The sequence below is a fragment of the Equus asinus genome, chromosome 15 (genome assembly GCF_041296235.1).
Source record: "Equus asinus isolate D_3611 breed Donkey chromosome 15, EquAss-T2T_v2, whole genome shotgun sequence".
Taxonomy (NCBI): domain Eukaryota; kingdom Metazoa; phylum Chordata; class Mammalia; order Perissodactyla; family Equidae; genus Equus; species Equus asinus.
This window is the reverse complement of record NC_091804.1, coordinates 7531029-7550024: the sequence shown is the minus strand read 5'-3', so window position 1 is coordinate 7550024 and position 18996 is coordinate 7531029. Positions and strand designations below refer to the sequence as shown.

Here is an 18996-nt window from a genome sequence, read left to right as displayed (position 1 = left end):
GTGATTTTCTATTCGTGGAAGATTATAAAGAACTTTTATTTTCTTCTTCATAGTCTAGTTTCCAATTATTCTACACTGAATATGATTTTCATAATAAAAAATACAATAACTTTTTTTAAAGTATGTCAGTGTTGTATTAAGATGTCAAAGCGACTGGAAAATAAAAATTAGTATAATTGAGTGTTTAGGAAAAGGCGAGCTATACCAGACTTGCCTCAGCAGTATCTGCAGGCACATAACGCCCATGGGCCAGGGCCTGGTCTGCTCTCCAAGTGTGCCAAATGCCCCCTGGGGTGCCAGATCACTCCTGCTTGAGAACCATAGTGGTTAAATACCGTCAGTAGTGCCTGGGTGAAAAATTCTCATCTGAGGAACACTTTTGAGAGGCACTAATCTCTCTAAACTCCAAAAGACTGACTCAGTCAAAGATACAATTCAAAGTGGAGTCGCACCACATATTTAATTTCCTCTAAATGCAGCTGCCTTCCTGAAAAAAAAAAGTGGAAGGGAGAAAAGGCAACTCAACTGTAAAGAGTGTGCGCATGTCTGATTGTCATTCTAGTCTGAGCATGCGCTGCAGAATAAGGGCGGGAGACCCCCAGCAGACAGCCCACCCTCCGGGGGCCCAGCTGCCACCTACAGTGTGGACTCCTGGGCCACCCACTCCCTTCCCCCACCCCGCTCTGGGCTCTTAGAGAGAACCGAATCTCTGGGTGGCCTCCCATGCCCCATTTGGGTTTTTGGTTCTTCTTTCCCACTAGTTCCCTGGATAAAATTCCCTCTGTTGAACTGCCCAGTGTGCTAATATTTACCTGACTGAATCTCAGTTGATACAGTATATTTATTGGGATGCTGTTGAATTTAGAAGTTAACTTGGGGGAAATTCATATCTCTGTGATGCTTTCTATCCAAGAACATGATGTGTTGATGTGTCTTTCTGTTGGGTCAAATCGTCATCTGTGTCCCTCCATAGAGTTAAGTCTTATTTAGTGCTTAGCCCCTTTTTTGTTAGTTTGTTGAGTTTCTTCCTAACTATGGTATCCTTGCATGGCTAGCATAAATGGTGCTGCCACACAGGATTGCTGTGAGGGTTCAATAGTTAACGCGTGAAGTACTTAGAGCAGTCCCTGACATACAGTAGGTGCCATAGAAGTGCCTGCCATGATTATTATCCTAGTTTTTTCTGTTGTATCCTCCAACCGACTATTGTTTGAGTGTAGGTCATAGTGGTTCTGTCTCGGTTTCTGCCCAGCTCCTGTTGAGGTCAAGCTGGGGGGCAGAACTGGACCTTGGGGCATCGTTTTAACAGAAGAGTGCAGCATGCCGTCCCGATGGGTTAACAGACCCATCCCATAACCAGCTCTCAGTCCTCTTACAGATGCCCCTTCCCCACTCATCTGCCCCTCAAACTAGAGCTGTCTCCTCACTGGGCCATCTTCCCCAGAAACCAGGGGCTATTGGGTGCTAATATCTAATCATTAGAAGCAAGGATATAATTATAATTCATGTGTTCTATCTTGCTTAGGAAAGCAAAGTTTACTATTCCCTAGGAATCAAAGTATTCTGTGGGCAAGTCTTGCAGTTCAATAGAAAACTAATGTTTGCTACTTACTGTTCAGAAACAGGCTGACAGTTGTTCTCAGCGTATCAGTGAGCTAGGCCACATAACACACTGCCCCAAAACTCAGTAGCTTGAAATAACAGCCATTTAATTTTGCTCGAGTCTGCAGGCCAGTGGAGCTGTTCTGCTCATCTGGGCCAGCCTTGGCTACGGTCAGCTGGCCTCACTCGCGCATCTGTGGCCAGCTGGAGGGTGAGCTACAGACTGGCTGGTCTGGGATGGCCTCACTCACATGTCTGGCAGTTTGGCTGTCAGCCAGGGCAGTGGATTTGACCAGGCTCTGCCTGTCCTCAACCAGCAGGCCAACTCGGGTTTGTTCCCATGGTGCCACAGAATTCGCAGAGAGCGAGCGGAAGTGTATAGGGCCTCTGAAGACCTCCACTTGGAACTGACACAGCATCACTTTCCACCACATTCTCTTAGCAAAAGCAAGCCAGGAGGCCAGCCAGGATTCAAGGTTGGGAAGCAGACCCCTCCTCTTGATGCGCAGGGCTGCAAAGTCAAGTCGTAAAGGGCATGAACACAGAGAAGCCTGAAAAATCAGGGTCACGATCCATCTACCACACCCCCTACACCAAGGTGAGAAGGCTTCTACCATTGATTTCCTTTTGCAAAGGTTGCTTCGTCTCACAGCAGCCCCCCTGTGGCCTGGTCCAGGGAAAATTCCACAGATGGTGGCCTCCTCATTTACCCTGACTCACATCGGTTCACTTTCAGAAGGTGCCATTTCTTGACACTGAGCCCCGTCTGAGTCTGTTTGAGAGCACGACCCTCTGCACCTGCTGTCAGGATGATACGTTTCCCTCTCTGTCTGGTTTCTGAGAGCAGTTGCTTGTTTTGGTGGAGGCTTCCAGTATAGATTTGCCGAGACACGGAGGACAGTTCCCAGCTAGTGGCTGAATAAATCTTTGTTGACACGTCTCAGTAATCACAGGGTAATTAACTGCAAGTCAGGTTAGAAGTGATGGAAATGTCACGTCTCACTATCAGCAGGTAGAGAGACCCTGGAGGCCTCAGAAGTGGTCTCCCTTCCTTCTGGCATCTCCACCCTCGAACCACTGAGTCAGGACCCCAGACTCCTGGTAGCCACACAGGGACAGACTTTCTCTGCCATAGCTTCTGTCTGTCTTCTTCCCCTAGAAGGTGATGGGGTGGCTCTGGGCCAGGCTGTGGAGTGGGTGGAGGCTGCAGTCTGCTCCCCTCTCCACCCACGCAGCCCTACTACCCAGGGTCCCACAAGGAAGCCAGAGGGAATGGCCACTCCTGGGTTGTGGAAGTGCAGAGAAGATTCTTGAAGACAGGGAACGGGAAAAGACAAAGATAAGCACTAGGACCATGGTTTGAACAGAAGAGCAATGCTAACTGTAGGGATTTATGACAAAGTTTGCCAATCATAACCAATTAACATATGGTAATAACCATTGTGCATATTATTATGTGTTTAAAGTTATTTTTGCTGTATGTTTCACTTGATCATAGTAGACTTTCTTCCTATATTTAGTGTTCCCCTGCACAAGTAAAATGTCATATAATATTGTGTTTAAAAGGATTCTAGGGGCCAGCCCCATGGCCCAGTGATTAAGTTCGCACACTCTGCTTTGGTGGCCCAGGGTTCACAGGTTTGGATCTTGGGCACCGACCTACACACCATTCATCAGGCCATGCTGTGGGGGCGTCCCACATAGAGGAACTAGAATGACCTACAACTAGGATACACAACTATGTACTGAGGCTTTGGTGGTAAAAAAAAAAAAAAAAAAAAGAGTAAGATTGGCAACAGATGTTAGCTCAGAGCCAATCTTCCTCACCAAAAAAAAAAAAAAGGATTCTAGTATGATCCAAATAAGTAAAAAATATATATAAAAAATTATACTAGAATCTTATATACATACATATAGGACATACATATATACAATCTGTAAGATTAACATATCTTGGCGTATAATGTGCATTTTATACCTAGAATATCTACATATATGTAAATTTATATATATAACAGATACACAACTATATATAAAATAAAAAATATATATCCTTTATATCCTATATAGCTAAGTATAAATGTATATATGTATAATTACATTTTTGCTGAAGAATGTATGAAAGGGCACATAAGAATTGGATAATAACGATTACATCTAGGGGGATTTTTCTTCCATTCTCCTTTCCATAAACTTTGAATTTTTTTTACCATAAGTGTGCGTTGTCTTTAGAGCTTTTTCAAAAAGCGGCTCACTGGTAAATTTTAAGGAGATTCTCCCAGTCTTTCTACCTCGTTATCCTCAACTTAACTGTGAATTCGGATGACTTTTTACATTGAATCCTTCCTGGAAAAGACAGACAGCGCCCTGCCAGGGAGATAGCGGTTTTCAAGGGCGGAGAGAAACATCCAGTGGCTTCCTTGGCTGCTGAGGAAGGCCGAGGCCTGACCCCCCGGGCGGGCCCCTCGCAGCTGGCGGCGTCTCTCCGTGTCCCCGCAGGGCCGAGGGGGCAAAGGCAGCATCTACGTGTGGGCCTCCGGGGACGGCGGCAGCTACGACGACTGTAACTGCGACGGCTACGCCTCGAGCATGTGGACCATCTCCATCAACTCGGCCATCAACGACGGCAGGACCGCGCTGTACGACGAGAGCTGCTCCTCCACCCTGGCCTCCACCTTCAGCAACGGCAGGAAGAGGAACCCCGAGGCCGGCGTGGTGAGTGCGGCCGCTGGCCCTCTGCCAGGCGGTGGAATGCGCGGACGCTGTGCCGCGTCATGCCGGGACGCTGTGTGACGTCATGGAAGGAGGGGACCCTCCCTCTTCCCTCAGAGACGTAGCGCAAGATCTGAGGGGCGATCCATTTTCTTCCAGGCCTAACAAAGCTTTGTCATCAGGGTAGAGATATATGATGTGCAAGTTGGGAGCAAGAACGTGTTGACCCCTTCCAGCTCCTTTGCCATAGATTGTCTTTCTTGTGTATCGCTTTGGCTTACAAATAATAACAGCTCCGGTTTATCAACAAGTTGGCCCAGCACATCACTTATAAGGAGAGTTAATTTTAAGAATTGGGACATCACAACCCGGCACCCATGTGAGCCAAGAACCCACCCATTTGTTACAGTAATTAAAATATAGCATCCATGGATGGGCTTTTCTGGATCCATAAACCCCCCAAAATTGGGCACACACGTGTATTTTCTCAAAGGAAGAGTGATGGTTTTAATCATATTTTAAAATGAGTCTATGATTAAAAAAACAAAAAGGTCAAGTATCACAGACTTAACCTAATTATTGCACTTTTCTGAGCACGTCTTCCTTCCTGGGCAACTAAGTAAAAAGCTGAATTTTCCAGGTCCCTTAGAAATAAATATCTATAGAGCATAATGAACCTTTTGAATCTTTTCCTCTCTCTGGTTATTTCAGTCACATATCAGCCTTTCCTCAGACCTCCAAGCCAGGAACTTAGTAGGTGCTTCAATAATCCTGCTGAGTTACATCCTGACTGGCCACCCACCTCAGCTGGGGCTCCCCGAGGACAGGAACTGGGAACACAGTCCTTATTACCGACCAGTGCTTCAGTCTCAGATTCTGGCCTGGGCCCCACCTCAGCAAGCTGGCCCGGCTCTCATGGGAGCCGGGGGATCCCTTGACCTGGAGGAGACACAGAGCTTAGCCTGGCTCCCTCCGCGAGCCCTCCTGAGCTCCGCCTTGGTCTTCGGGAAGATGGAAAGTGTGCCAGCTCCTCCAAGCAGGAGATTTCAGCCCTCCACTCCTACCAGCTTAGGGGCAGAAGGGGAGGAAGCGCAGCAGAAGAGGCAAGCGAGGGCGCCCCAATCCCGTTCCATTTGTAATGCTTCGCCCCTCCCCCTAGAGCTCTACTCCCAACCCCCAAGGAGCTCCCAGTGGCACCAATTTGTCTTCAACCTTATCTGTGACTTGCTTTCTACTTGGGCTGGGGAAGGGCCTTGAGTTCTCTCTGAATATTGTAATTTTCTCCAATAGATGCCTTTAAACGCCCTGATACTTTGCTCCTCAAAAGAAAAGGCCCACCTGAGGATCCTGCAGACAAACACAAGAGGAAGGAGAATTCCTGTGGTTTACACACGAGCTTAGTGAAAACCCTGGCTCTCACAAACAGTCAAAGTGAAGTTTTTCTCCTTGCGAAAGTCCTTTAAAACCCAAGTGATCAGTCCCTCCAATTAAGAACAGTTATGAAAATGATCACTCACATTTGTCGACGAAAATAATCCATAACCAATCTATAAATGAAAATTTGGGTGAGTTTATTCTAAGCTGAAATCTGAGGACCATGGCCCAGGGCCTTTCTTCCCAAGGGAAGAAAGGGCACCAAAGAAGTGAGGTGTACAGAGTGGTTATATGCCCCCAAGCAGGACGTTTCACATGTGATTGAAATGTCCCTCCCGCGATAGTCACAAGATTGCGCTGTCAGCACAGCGCTTGATGGACACAGCAGGTAGTGGGTCCACTATCTCAGAGGGCGTAGCAGGAGGCAAGCCTATTATCTTTGAGCTGGGCAGTCACAGGTGAGCGCAGCAATCAGTTTCTAGCCTAAGGAAAGATGCTTAATCCTTAAGGAGACGCCAACGTTGGGAGGGGGAGGGAAGTCGCACCTTTATCTCAAGGAACTTTGCTCTCGCCATAGGGAACATCTAAAGCAGATGTACAATGCATGCTCAACAGCCACGGTCAGGCCCTTTTGGAAAGACAAGGTCAGGCTGAATTAGGTTTATACCAAATGGCTTCCTCATATTCTCCAATATATCCTAGTGCTTGCCATTTTTATTTGTCACATTTATCACTCAATTCTCTTGACTCAACGTGTCTCAGAATCTCTCCATGAATTTTAGAGGTAGAGAAATATTTTCTTTTTATAGCTTGTCCTTCTAGCAAACTTTACCTGAGCATGTTTATCCTTCCCTCTTTGGGAATGCCCCCTTTCCTTTGTGAAGGGAAAAGAAATAATGATGCAGTGACCTTTGGGCTTTCCAAGCTGCTCCCAGTGCCACAAAACTCACCATTGCATTGACTATGGTGGTGGTATTGACTTATCACTTTCTACCTGTACTGTTTCCTTTTAGGATCCAGGAAAGAAATGTCTCTCTTGTCCTTGGAATAACTGCAGATATGCTTCTCTCAACACTTGACTTGTTTTTATCTTGTGGACACTGTGACTTTAACTGATTATGTGTTCCTTTTTGCATGGGCTACTAGGAAGCTCAGATAAAATGTAAGGCAAAATAGACAGAAAGGCTTTAAGCTTATCCTTACTTTCATCTTAATCTTCTTCAGAACAAGGCAGAGTTTAAATAAAAGAAATAGATAATCCTCTGCTCCGTATTGTTTTGGGGTTCGAAATAGTGTGACTTATTCACTCATTCCTCAATATCTTCCCTTCCAGGCAACCACAGATTTGTACGGCAACTGCACTCTGAGGCATTCTGGGACATCTGCGGCTGCTCCTGAGGCAGCTGGAGTGTTTGCACTGGCTTTAGAGGCTAAGTATGTTTCCAGCTTGGGGTCAAAGGCCAGCTCTGCAGGGTGGACTAACACGTGTGTCTCTACCCAACATCAGGTGTCGAGGAGGCAAAGTGGGTGGAGAGCCTGGGAATAGTCTGGGCCAGTGAACTCTGGTGGGTGTTTCTAAAGGAACCACAGACCCTAAGTAGTACACACGCACCACAAAACTACATCCCCAGGAGAACACAAGACCCCATCACTCAACCACACCTATCAGCTACTTGCTCAGATACCAAATAGGAACATGTGGATATTTTTTTCTTCATCAAATTTTCCTTTATCTTATTTGGATCCCTTGGCTATTTTACTCCAATAATACTCACAATCAGCTAAAATGAAAAAAAAATTGCCAAGCTGGGTATCTAGAAAGGTATTTTAGAACATGGGACAGTCATGGTGCTGCCACTCAAGACTTGTTAACTTCTAACACTGAGACAAGGTCGGCAAAGTCACGCAATGTAGACCAAGAAACAGGTTTTACTGGGAAACCTTCCAAGCTACAGTAAGAGGAGGCCATCCTCTCTGTTCTCACCATCCCACGGAGAGGCCACATATCGCTGCTGCTGAGCACACCTCGGATGTGAGCATCAGCGAAGGTCCCTGCCCACTTGACACTCTGTCTTCTCCTAGTGCAGGCCAGAGGCTGGCCCATGTTTGGGGAATGAACACACAGGCTTCAGGCACCGCACACGTGATTTGAGTTCAGATGCCCGCTATGTAGGGAGTTGTCTGAGAATATGGCACCAGCAACTTGTGAGAAGTTGGATTCAGGCTCCTGGGGAAGAGGAGGCGAGTCCCCGTCCCTGTCAGCCGTTGCTAGGCAACCAGACGCTCAAGCATCAATCTCCAGGCAGCCTTGCTTGTCTCTCTCCACACGTGCAGCATATTTTCTGATTTGCAAATGAGGTAAGAGTTGATTCCTAGAATAAGAAGGAACTTCAAAAGATTATCTAGTCCAGCCCTCTGCCTTCAAGCAGCAAAGGCAGAGTTATCCTTCTTTTACAGATAAGGCCCCAAATTGGGGATGACTCTGCTCTTCGGACCAGGCCAAACTTTGAGTCTTCTTATGAACATCAGGTGGAAAATGTAGGACCCCAAGAGACAGACACTGGTCAAAACATTCCTATTAAGCACAGACACCAAAACTTGCTCATGTATTATGTGCATTTTCTGAAGATGAAACTTCCTCTCAGTGCCTGTCAGGCCCTGGAGTCTGAGCTGCGTCTGCTCACTCCAGCTGGGAGCAGACCAACTGGGGAGCCTGCTGCCCCACTGAGCCACGCAGAGAACAGAGGGCAGGAGTGCTCTGAAAACAAGAAGACATTGCTGGGCTCCCTTTAAATCTAAGAGGGCAGAACCTGACTCAAAGTCTCCTTGGATTTTGGCAAGTAAAATGTCGCTTGATCAGGCCCTAACGCATACAAAGGGACAACCTAAATAAATCAAGGTGATGGAGTACGGCTGTGGGCTCTCTAAACAGATTCCCCGGCTCTACCCCGATTACTCACCATCCTTAGCACATGCTTGCAGATGTCTATTGGAAGAGAATGCCGTCACCACTTAGGCACGCTTTGTTTTGGAGCAGTGGTCATCAATTTAATGCTCTCTATTGCCGTAAAGAGGGAAAAAATGATACCTGGCAGTTGGTGGTTCAAGCCCATCATGGGAGCCAGTCCTGATACTCCTCAGAACGCTGTCTGCCAGAGCCGAGAGTTTGGTGCAAGTGATTTCTTAAGAAAGGGCGCTCAGAAGAGACCAGTGGGAAGTAGAGGGAGCAGGTAAGGGATGGGGAGGATCCAAGAAAGGGCGCCACTTCAGAAGTTCTGACCTCAGCCTGGGGAGCTCTGGAGTGTAAATTATGCCTCAGAGTTTGTCCTACCTCAAGGTGAGGGAGCCGGGCTGCCATGTTCTCGTACTGGTCGGTCATTGGCTGAGAGCCGCGCCTGGGGAAGTGAACGCCAGGGCGCCTCTGGCTTTCTGCACCTGCAGGCAAAGCGGCTCCAGTAGCCAGCAGTTAAAACCACTGGTCAGCACAAAATAACCCCAAGAGAGAGTCCAGAGGAGGAGGAGTGAAAGTCTCTCCATGAACAGTTCCTACAGCTCATCTCTCCTTATCTTGAGACAGGGCAACTGAGAGTCCTCAGTGACGTGTGTGTGTGACCGCAGTTGAGGGTTGTTGCCCACCCAGAGGTCCAATAAGAAAACTTTTCCAAAGCAATTTGAATGCGATAAACTAATTATCCTGTCTAAATGTATGCCCTTCAGGACCTGAAAGAGGAGGAACAACCACCCCCATGACTCCAGGGGAGAAAAGGGAAGCCATTCCTCTGTCCTGCCCACGCACCACTTCATTGTTCAATCTCAGAAAGTGCTTTTCTGCCAGGTGCTTGAAAATGGCTCTTGAGTCACAGAGAATATTGTTCACATTTCCCAGTGTGACCAATATTAGAGAAATTTCAAACGATTTCTTTTGATGGGTGACTGCACCTTCAAATATTTGGGGTTCTCTCCATGAGCCAGGGCTTTCTGTCTGGTTCTAGAGGGCTGAGCTAGGCTGGAGGGGTAGATGTCATAAAGAGGCAAATGTTTGGCTCACGAGAACCATCCGTAGTAAAGTGGCCCACATATTGGACTAGAACAAAACACCTTCTGGGGGATGGATTTTTTCATGTAAACTCTTTATTGAAGTATAATAGACACAGACAAAAGTGCACAAATATTAGGTACAGCTCAATGACTTCTTACAAAGTTAACCATGTAACCAGCACCCAAATCAAGAAACAGACCATTACCTCAGTACAGTATGTGCTGTTTTGCATGGAGGAATCTCCCCCACGCTGTTGTGTGTGGTTGTAGGTCATTCATACTCATTGTTGAATATTACTCCATTGTATAAATGGATATTTGGGCTGTTTCCACCTTGGGGCTGTTATGAGTAATATTGCTAGGAACTTTCTTGTACCTGTCTTTTGGTGAAGATATGGATTTCTGTTGGGTGTATATTAGGGAGTCAGAATGCTGAGTCATGGGGTATACGTATGTGCAGCTCTAGTAGATACAGCCAAATAGTTTTCCAAAGTGAGTGAACCATTGACACTCCCTCCAGCAGTGTATGAGAGTTACAGTTGTTCCACATCTTCATCAACATTTAGTATCATCAGTCTTCTTCACTGTAGGCATTCTTATGAGTGTTGAGTGGAATTGCATTGTAGTTTTAATTTGCATTTCCTGAATAACAAGTGAAGTTGAGCCCCGAGGGAAAATTTTTCTTCTTCTCCACAAAAGCCCCCTGTACACAGTTGTAAATTCTAGGTGTGTGTCCTTCTAGTTCTGCTATGTGGGACACTGCCCAGATGAGCCATACTAGGTCCACACCCAGGATCCGAACTGGTGAAACTCTGGGGCGCCGAAGCAGAGCCTGCATACCTAACCACTCGGCCATGGGGCCGGCCCCTGTGGGGAGTTTTGAAAATGGTAGATCCGCAGGTCTCAGCCAAGAGTCACTGAATACAAAACTTCAGGGAGGAACGGCCCAAGAATCTGTCTTTTCAACCCCTGTTCTGAGGACTGCATAAGCCTGCTGCTGGTCTGTGGACTGGGTGTGTGGCATCCAGTAAGGCAATGGCTCTCAGAACCTATGAATCAGGGTGCTGTTGTGCAGAAAGTGAACAGCTAGACTCTGCCTCTGACTGGGTGCTGGCATTAGATCGAGATTGAAAACAGGAACTCCAAATAACAATAGCTAAGTAGAGACAGGGCTTTATTTTTCTGTCAGGTGAAAGATAATATAGAGGTAAGGAGCCCAGGGCTAGTGTAGGGCTGCCACTGTAAATCAGGGAATCCATCTCTTTCTAGATTTCTGCTCTTCCACCTTCACGTTCTCTAGCTGCTGCTGGAGCTCCAGCCATCATGTTTACAGCTCAGGCAGGAAAAGGGGAGGAGCACAGGAAAAAAAAAATCCACCAGCTGAGTTAGCTCATCAATAAGTCTCCTAGGACTTCCTGGAATGTTGTAGCTCTGCTTCACAAATATCGTGCCTTCAGGAAAGTGCACTTTTTAATTGGATATATGTTGATTTTAGGATTCAATATGGCTTAAAACTGAAAAACATTCATTTACTTTTAAATACCGTGACCATTACTTGGGAAATAGTATCTATTGTCTTCTAACTTACATCAACGCTCAGTATATGAGACCGATTTTATTATTAATAATAAACTCTTTATTAAACGTCCAGTACCATGCTAGTTACTTTTCACACAGTGGTCCGCATTTCCAACCCGCAGCAAGCCTCGAAGGCCTACTCCCCATTTTGCAGATAGGAAGGCTGATGCTTGGATTGTTAAAATGACTTGCCCAAGGTTGGAAAATAGCAGAGGTGGGGTTTAAACCCTAGGAAGCCTGGGCTCCAGCTCTGGGGTCTTTCCTCAGCCTAACTGTGGGACATAGAAGAGCCGCCATCTGGGCTGAGGGTCTCACCACTCGTTTTGCCCGTAGTGACGGGCCACCAGGAACGAATTGGCTCTTCCTCAGAAACGATCCACAAAATCAGGTTTGCATTTCTTCGAGATGGGGTTTTGCCCACCACACTACACCAGGGTGTCGTGTAAACTGGATTTTCATAGGAGTTAGGCAAACAGGGACTGTGGAGAAAATGCCAGCTTGACTTACAAATGCATAATTTTTCTGAGACTGGAAATAATCCAGATCTTTGAAATTGATTTTTAACCCTGTCAGAGTTTAGAGAATAGACTGAATTTTAAAGCTGAAAGGAAACAAATGGACCTTTTACTACTCCAAACAGCTCTTCTTATGGACGACGAGAACAAGGCCCAGAGGAGGGAAGCTGCTTGCTCAGGGTCACACACCTTACTCTGTTCAGTTAAAGATCGTGTCCAATAAGCAGAAGGATTAAAACTCTGTTGGCTTCTAGAGTTTACCAGATGTTAGTAGAAGTCATTCCTCCAACTTTAAAACTGTGGCCTCTTTAAAACATTTCAGTTTTCAGTTCCTCTAAAGATACATGTTCTCTCCTTAAATTCCGTTTGCTGTCTTGGTGATTAGGAGGAAAATGTTAATTGGGCCCAGGAGAATTTAATACCATAAATAGAAGAATTCTGAAAGACAATGGTGAGGGGCAATCTGCACAAATAGGAACTCAAAACAAAGCTCGATACTTGAAGCAGCGGGAGGTCGGCAGCAGCCGTGGGCTTTGGCAGGTGCAAGGCTCTGTGGGAGATAAGCTTCTGCCTGTTGTACGTGGGCAAACCATCGTAAACACAGAATTCACCTTCAGGACCAGCTTCACATGGCTGAGGAAACAGTCCTTCCTGAGCCTCCCTGGTGCAAGCTTGCTCTTTGAGCCACTCGAGGCGGATCTCCCCCTGGGCTTCAGACTGGCTTTTCCAAGAACCGCACACTCTCCTTGCTCAAGACCACTGCCACATCAGGCCAGGACTTTCTCCTCAGTGTGCTGAGCCGCCTCTCTCTTTGGAGCCCTGGCCACTCCAGATGAAATTGTGACCATCCTCACGCCTCTTCTAGAAGCCCTGGGTTCAGCTGTGATCTCTGTGGGTGCCCGCTCTGTACCAAGAGCCAACTGGTCCACCCTGAGTGGCCTAAAACCAGTCTACTAACAATTGAACATTTACCCCTGGAACATCACAGGGTCCTGTGAGCAATTGGACTCAGCCAATAAGCTCCCTGCCAGCTGCACAAATGTCACAGTTTTTATTGATAATTCACCTGGGACCTGCTCATGCCTGGCCTTGTGACAGCTCCTGGGTTTGTTCCTTATGGTCATACCTGGGCCAGATTCCTGCTGCAGCCTCTCACTAGTGCGGTCCTGACTTCCAGTCCCACATTCTCAATTCCATTCTCCCTGGTGATGTTTAAAAAATCGGATCATGTGTTTCTGCCCTTACTGGCTGTCACTGAGATAAAGTCCCAGTGCTCTAATGTGAGGGACACCCTGTCACACTCTCCTGCCTCAGGTTCCTGGCTTTCCTTCCCTGTCACACTCTCCTGCCCTCTTGCACATTTTTTATCACCCACGTGATAGTTGTCTTCTTCCGCCTCTAGATCCTTCCTTCCAGAACCGTCTCTCCCCTAGGAGCACCCCACCCCACTTCCCTGTGCTTTCACTCACTCACTCCTCCTCATCCCTTTGACCTGGGCTTGAACTGTCACTTCCTAAGAGATCCTTGCTGAGCCCCTGGACCAAAGTTTCTCAAATTTCCTAATAGTCAGAATCCCTGGAACTGATGCTTGTTAAAAACAGATACCCAAGCCCAGCCCAGCTCCACAGGTTCAGAATCTCCAGGAGAGTGCCTGGAAAGCTGCAGTTTCAACAAGGATCCCTAGTGCTGCCCAGGTGGTTAGGAAACACTCCCTTGCATCAGGTTTGCTCAAGCTTTTGGTGCATATTGGAAATGCCCGATGCTTGGACAAGCCCACGGAATCAACATGGCTGCTTCCTGTCTGACATCATCATTTTGTTAATGTTTGTTTCACATGTGCAGCCAAGGCTGCGAACTGCTGTCTTAGACCAATATTTTCAAACATCCATGTGCAGAAGAATGGTCTGGGGAGTTGTCTTAAGTGCAAATTCTCAGGCCCACAACCTCCAAGATGCCAATTCTGGAGAGCTGGGGTTGAGGCCAGGGTTCCACATTTGTCACTACTCCCCACGTGATTCTGATGCAGTGGGCCTGAGGACAGCAGTCTGAGATCCTCAGCTGGGATAACATAGGGCTCCACTGTTGGCTTCCTTGGCATCTTGAGTTCCCCCATCATAACGGTCTTTTCTTTTTAAATATTGAGCTGTCTGTCTGTCCCCCAAGACTATAAGCCCTGAGAGGACAGGGACCTCCCAAGCCCCGAACTAGCACATTGCCTAGACGTGGTAGACACTCAGTAGATGTTCATGGAATCGTTTCATTGTGTAGCACCTTACCACATCTCTGTGTCTTACTTTCCCTCCTATTATATAGAATATTTGAGGACAGGGAAGAATATGTCATGTTACTTGTCTTATAACACTGAACACAGTGACCTTTAGACTGCAGACACTCTGTAAATGTATTTTTTATTATTTAGTAGATATCACCTAAAATTCTTGAGCTGCTATGGTAGCATTACAGCATAAAGCAGGTTGATGAAATACCTATTTTACGCAACAGTATATTCTGTCAATTGCTCATAAATTGCTCAAAAGTGGAAACTAGGAGGGACGCAGTTTTACTGTTCAGACTTCTGCAAATTGCTGAATAGTGTCACAAACTCAGTTACATTGGGGTATGGATTATGTTCTGATTTATTTCAGAAGTGAGAAGCTCCTTGTTCTGACACATTCTTTCTCTCTCATGGACCCCTTGAGAATAAATCACGGAGAAACATCTGAGGGAGTCCCCCTCCAAGTGTCAGGAAGCATAACACATTTTTATGGCAGAACTCCTAGCAAAGAAGAGAGATATTCCAGCTGCCAGCCAGCCCTTGGACCACCTAGAGGTCACCAAGTCCTCATTTGTCAACACTTCTGGGTTTAATGAAATCAGAATCCCATTCCAGCAGAACACGGAGCTTTAGCCGTAATCAACTTCAGGAAGTTTCACGCCATTCACCGGGGCCCTGGGGGCCATGTGTCCCAGATATGTTCTTAATTTTCTCAAATAAGCTTTGACCTTCCTTGAAGCTTTATCCTTAAAAGCTGAAGGTCTACATTTCAAGAGCTAATATGAATCATTAGCATCTTTCGGCTCTGATTCAGAGCTTCAAACCAATGAACGCTGCATGTGTTGAAATGTTATCAGAAGAGTTATGTTGTTCCTAGTCCTTTGAATTATTTGCGCACAGTTTTTCCCAACTTTTTTGACCATAACTCTCAGCAAGAAACGAATTTGCATTACAACTCAACACACCACGCACACACATATACACCCCAAAATTTCCATGAAAAATAGCTTCCTATATTACATACAATGCACATAGTTATTTTCTTCTTTTCTCTTCCGTTCATTTTTTACTGATGGTCCCAGGCATTAAATCACTGGTTCTCGACATTAGCTGTCTACTGGAATGACCTGGGAATTGTTAACAACTCCCAAAGCCTGGGTCTCGCTCCCAGAGATTCTGATTTAATTGGTCTGAGATGTAGGCTGAGCAGAGGGATTTTAAATGTCCTCACCAGAAGATTTTAACGTGCAGCCCAGGCAGATGTCCTATGCAATAAGCTGATTTCTTAGCCCATAAATGAGTCGTGACTTGAAGTTTGAAAAACAGACACATTGAGTAATATTATAGACTAATTTCCAAAGACAATAGCATTTGCAAGCAGATTTGTTTATTCACTGAACAAACAGTGTGCCGAGGGCTGTCCTGGGCACTGGGCATACAAATATGCTGAAGATATTGTCTCTGCCCTTGAAGAACTGACGGCCTCATTTTCACAAGTGGAACGCACCCAAGTAGCCAACACCCAGATGAAGAAACAGAGCACTAAAAAAAAAGGAACAGAAACAGAGCACGGCCGGCACCCAGAAGTGCCCTTTTGTCCCCTTCCAGTCACCCCCACCCCAAGACTAACCACTAAGCTGACTTCTAACAGCACAGATTGGTTTTGCCTGTTTTTATAGTTAAACGATTGGAAGCATACAGTATGTTCTCTTCTGTGTCTGGCTTCTTCAGGTCAACATTCTGTTTGTGAGATTCATCCATACTATTCAGAGTAATTATTCGTTCATTCTCATTGCAGTACAGTATTCCACAGCCTATAAATACACCTCAGTTGGTTTCTTCATTTTACTGTAGATAGGCATTTCGAGACTTCATAGTTTGGGCCTATGAACATTCCAGTACATATGTCTGGTGAATGTATACACATATTTTTGTTGGATATACACCTAGGAATGGAACTTCTGGGCCATAGCTTAAGCACGTGGACAACATTAGAAGCTACAGCCAAACAGTTTTCCAAAGCGCTTGCAATAATTTACACTTCTGTCAGCAAAGTATGTGAGTTCCGGTTGCTCCACATCTTTGTCAACACTTGGTATTGTCAATCTTTTTCATTTTAGCCATTCCAGTGTGTTAGAATGTGCATCTGAAATAAATTTATTTAAGAAAGGAAAGTTTTTTTAATTGACATATATGTGTGTGTATATGTATGTATTTGTATATCTATGTATGTGTGTGTATGTATATATGTGTATACATAGAGAGAGAGGGAAGCTCTAAACAGTGCATGGAAATTCTACCTTGACTTGGGGGACCATGGATGTTACAAAATCTTACCAGGGGTCTATGTCCTATCTTAGTCACTGTGTCTCTCTCCCTCTCTCCCCTGTCCCCCTTCCCCCGTGCCCTTGTTCTCGCACTCTCTGCCTCTGGTGTCCAGCCTGGGTCTGACCTGGAGAGACATGCAACATCTGACTGTGCTCACCTCCAAACGGAACCAGCTTCATGACGAGGTCCATCAGTGGCGGAGGAATGGAGTCGGCCTGGAGTTTAATCACCTCTTTGGCTACGGGGTCCTTGACGCAGGCGCCATGGTGAAAATGGCTAAAGACTGGAAAACCGTGCCTGAGAGATTCCACTGTGTGGGAGGCTCCGTGCAGGACCCTGAGTAAGTAAGGCAGCAATTCTTCTGCTGCATGTGGAAAATACCCCAGAGACAGCACCGTGGCATTGGCGACAGTATCAGATTCCCTCTGTGTCATCCTGAGATGTGCTGGATTTCATTCAGGGACAGCCAGCTTCCAGGCAGAGCTGTAGTATTGCACAAGTCCAGGGGGCGCACTTTACATAGAGCACAATTGGGTAACTCAGGACCCCTGCTTCTAGGTGTGAGCCTGTATTGTTTTGGTGGTTTATGTCATTATTTTTAAGTGTACAAATCAACCAGTGTAACCAGCTCCCAGATCAGTAGACAGACCAGAACCAATATCCCAGAAGGCCTCCTGTGCCCCCTTCCATCAGCATCTCCCCAAGAGTAAACACAATTCTTCTGACTCCATAGATTATTTTCCCTTTTTTTTACTTAATATAAATGGAACCATACTCTATGTTCCCCTTTGTATCTAGATTCTTTTGCTGAGAATGATTCAACTATGTTGACTGCATACTTGTACTTCATTTATTCTCACTGCTGAATAGTGCTCCGTTGTGCAACTATAACATAATTTATTTATTTGTTCTACTTGTGGGGCAACGTAAGGGCTTGATTTGACCCTGAGTGAGGTAGACAGCCATCTGGAGGGACCTGAGCGAGGAGATCCCCGCACAGAAACCGCTGGGCTGGTCACGTGTGCTTACTTCCCTTCCAACTTCCCAACACAGCAAGAGGACTGGACAATAAGGATCCCTCTTTATTTAATTTCTCTCCTCATTGGTCCATCAGAAGATGGAAACAGCAATTCTTATCATTATTATTTTTAATCGAGGTATGGTTTACATACAATGAATTGCACAGAACTTGAGTATTATTTGAGTTTCGATAACGGTATACATGTGTGTAACCACCCCCAGATCAAGTGATGGAACCTTCCAGGACCCCAAAAAGATTCCTCAAGCTCTTTGCAGTTAATCCCCACTCCCCACACCCCATAGACAGCCATTGTTTTCATTCCTGTCCCTGTAGATTAGCTTCACCACTTCTTGGACTTTATCTGACTAGGATCACTTGGTATGGATGCCTTTGTGTCCAGTTTCTATTCTCAACCTTATATTTGTGAGACCCATCCAAGTTATTGTGTGTAATAATAGCGCATCCATTCTCATTGCTGCGTAGTATTCCATTGTGAGAATCCACCTCTGGGACTTATGTCATTTAAATGGTGGTAAAATCCATCTCTTTACTCCCTACCCCAGCCTTATTTTTGTTGGTCGTCTGAGCTTGGCCAGGATCAGACCTTTCTCACAGTACAGCCTCCCCTCCACTCCCCTTTGGTCCTGGATTCTCTGCAGTTTTTGTAGTCAGTTATTCAGACCTGGACTCAAATCTTGATTTCATGCAACTGGACAATACTTTTGACCTCCCTGAACCTCTACTTGAGCAATTCTCAACTTTGTACTCTGGCCCCTTTGGGCATATACTGAAGTCTGTGCACCCATCTCAGTATAATGTTTTAAATGCATTAGGTAAAATAAACAGGATTATGAAGGAAGCCAAGTGTATTGAAAACCAGTTGTAAAAATTTGTTAAAAAACAAATTTGTGTTGAAGTAATAGATGTCCTTTCTTTTGTCAGCATATTAAATAAAAAGCTCCTAGTGGCAAGTCTAATGGCCACGATAATTTCAGAGCAGTGATAATGACCAAAATGCTGCTTCAAGGTGCCTTCGATGACTGTCATGGGATGTGGAAATCTCTGGGCTCTATGGTGACAAACTCTGAGGAAGTGCTAATACCACTCTGGCATGTGTCCTGCATTCTTAATCAAAGGAGAAGCTACATTTCCCTTAGAAGTTAGTGAAAATTAATAGGTAGGGTTTTTTCCACCTGAGTTCTTGTACTGCCTGAATTCTTCCCTGTGGGCCCCAAAACAAGAGCCTCTTCTCTCTTTCCTCACCAGTATAATGGAGCTAATGTCCCTGTCGTCACCAGGTCGCTGGGAGACTTTAGTGAGACAACCAGCACTAAGCTGGGAAGTAGTGGGCGCTCAGTATATGTAACTTTGTCTTTCCCTGTCGTCCATGACTTTAGACACTCCTCGGTCACACCCATGGGAAAAAGAAAGATTATAATCTCCTAGAATTTTGGATACAATAATTACCTGATTCTTATATGAATTCAAAGCTATGTATCTTTGTGACCTACTCCGTCGTCCCATGAGTGAGCATCCTCGTTGTTCACTTGCTG

At 45.7% G+C, this 18996-nt stretch overlaps 1 protein-coding gene across 1 annotated transcript in view; it reads left to right on the top strand.

The window, feature by feature from the left end:
- PCSK2 (proprotein convertase subtilisin/kexin type 2) overlaps window positions 1-18996 on the top strand; it is a 262092-nt gene that overhangs the window by 231177 nt on the left and 11919 nt on the right. Inside the window, exons 9-11 of the mRNA XM_044748449.2 lie at window positions 4102-4317; window positions 7022-7122; window positions 16535-16762. Coding sequence (XP_044604384.1) covers window positions 4102-4317; window positions 7022-7122; window positions 16535-16762 — 545 coding nt within the window. The remainder of the gene's footprint in view (window positions 1-4101; window positions 4318-7021; window positions 7123-16534; window positions 16763-18996) is intronic.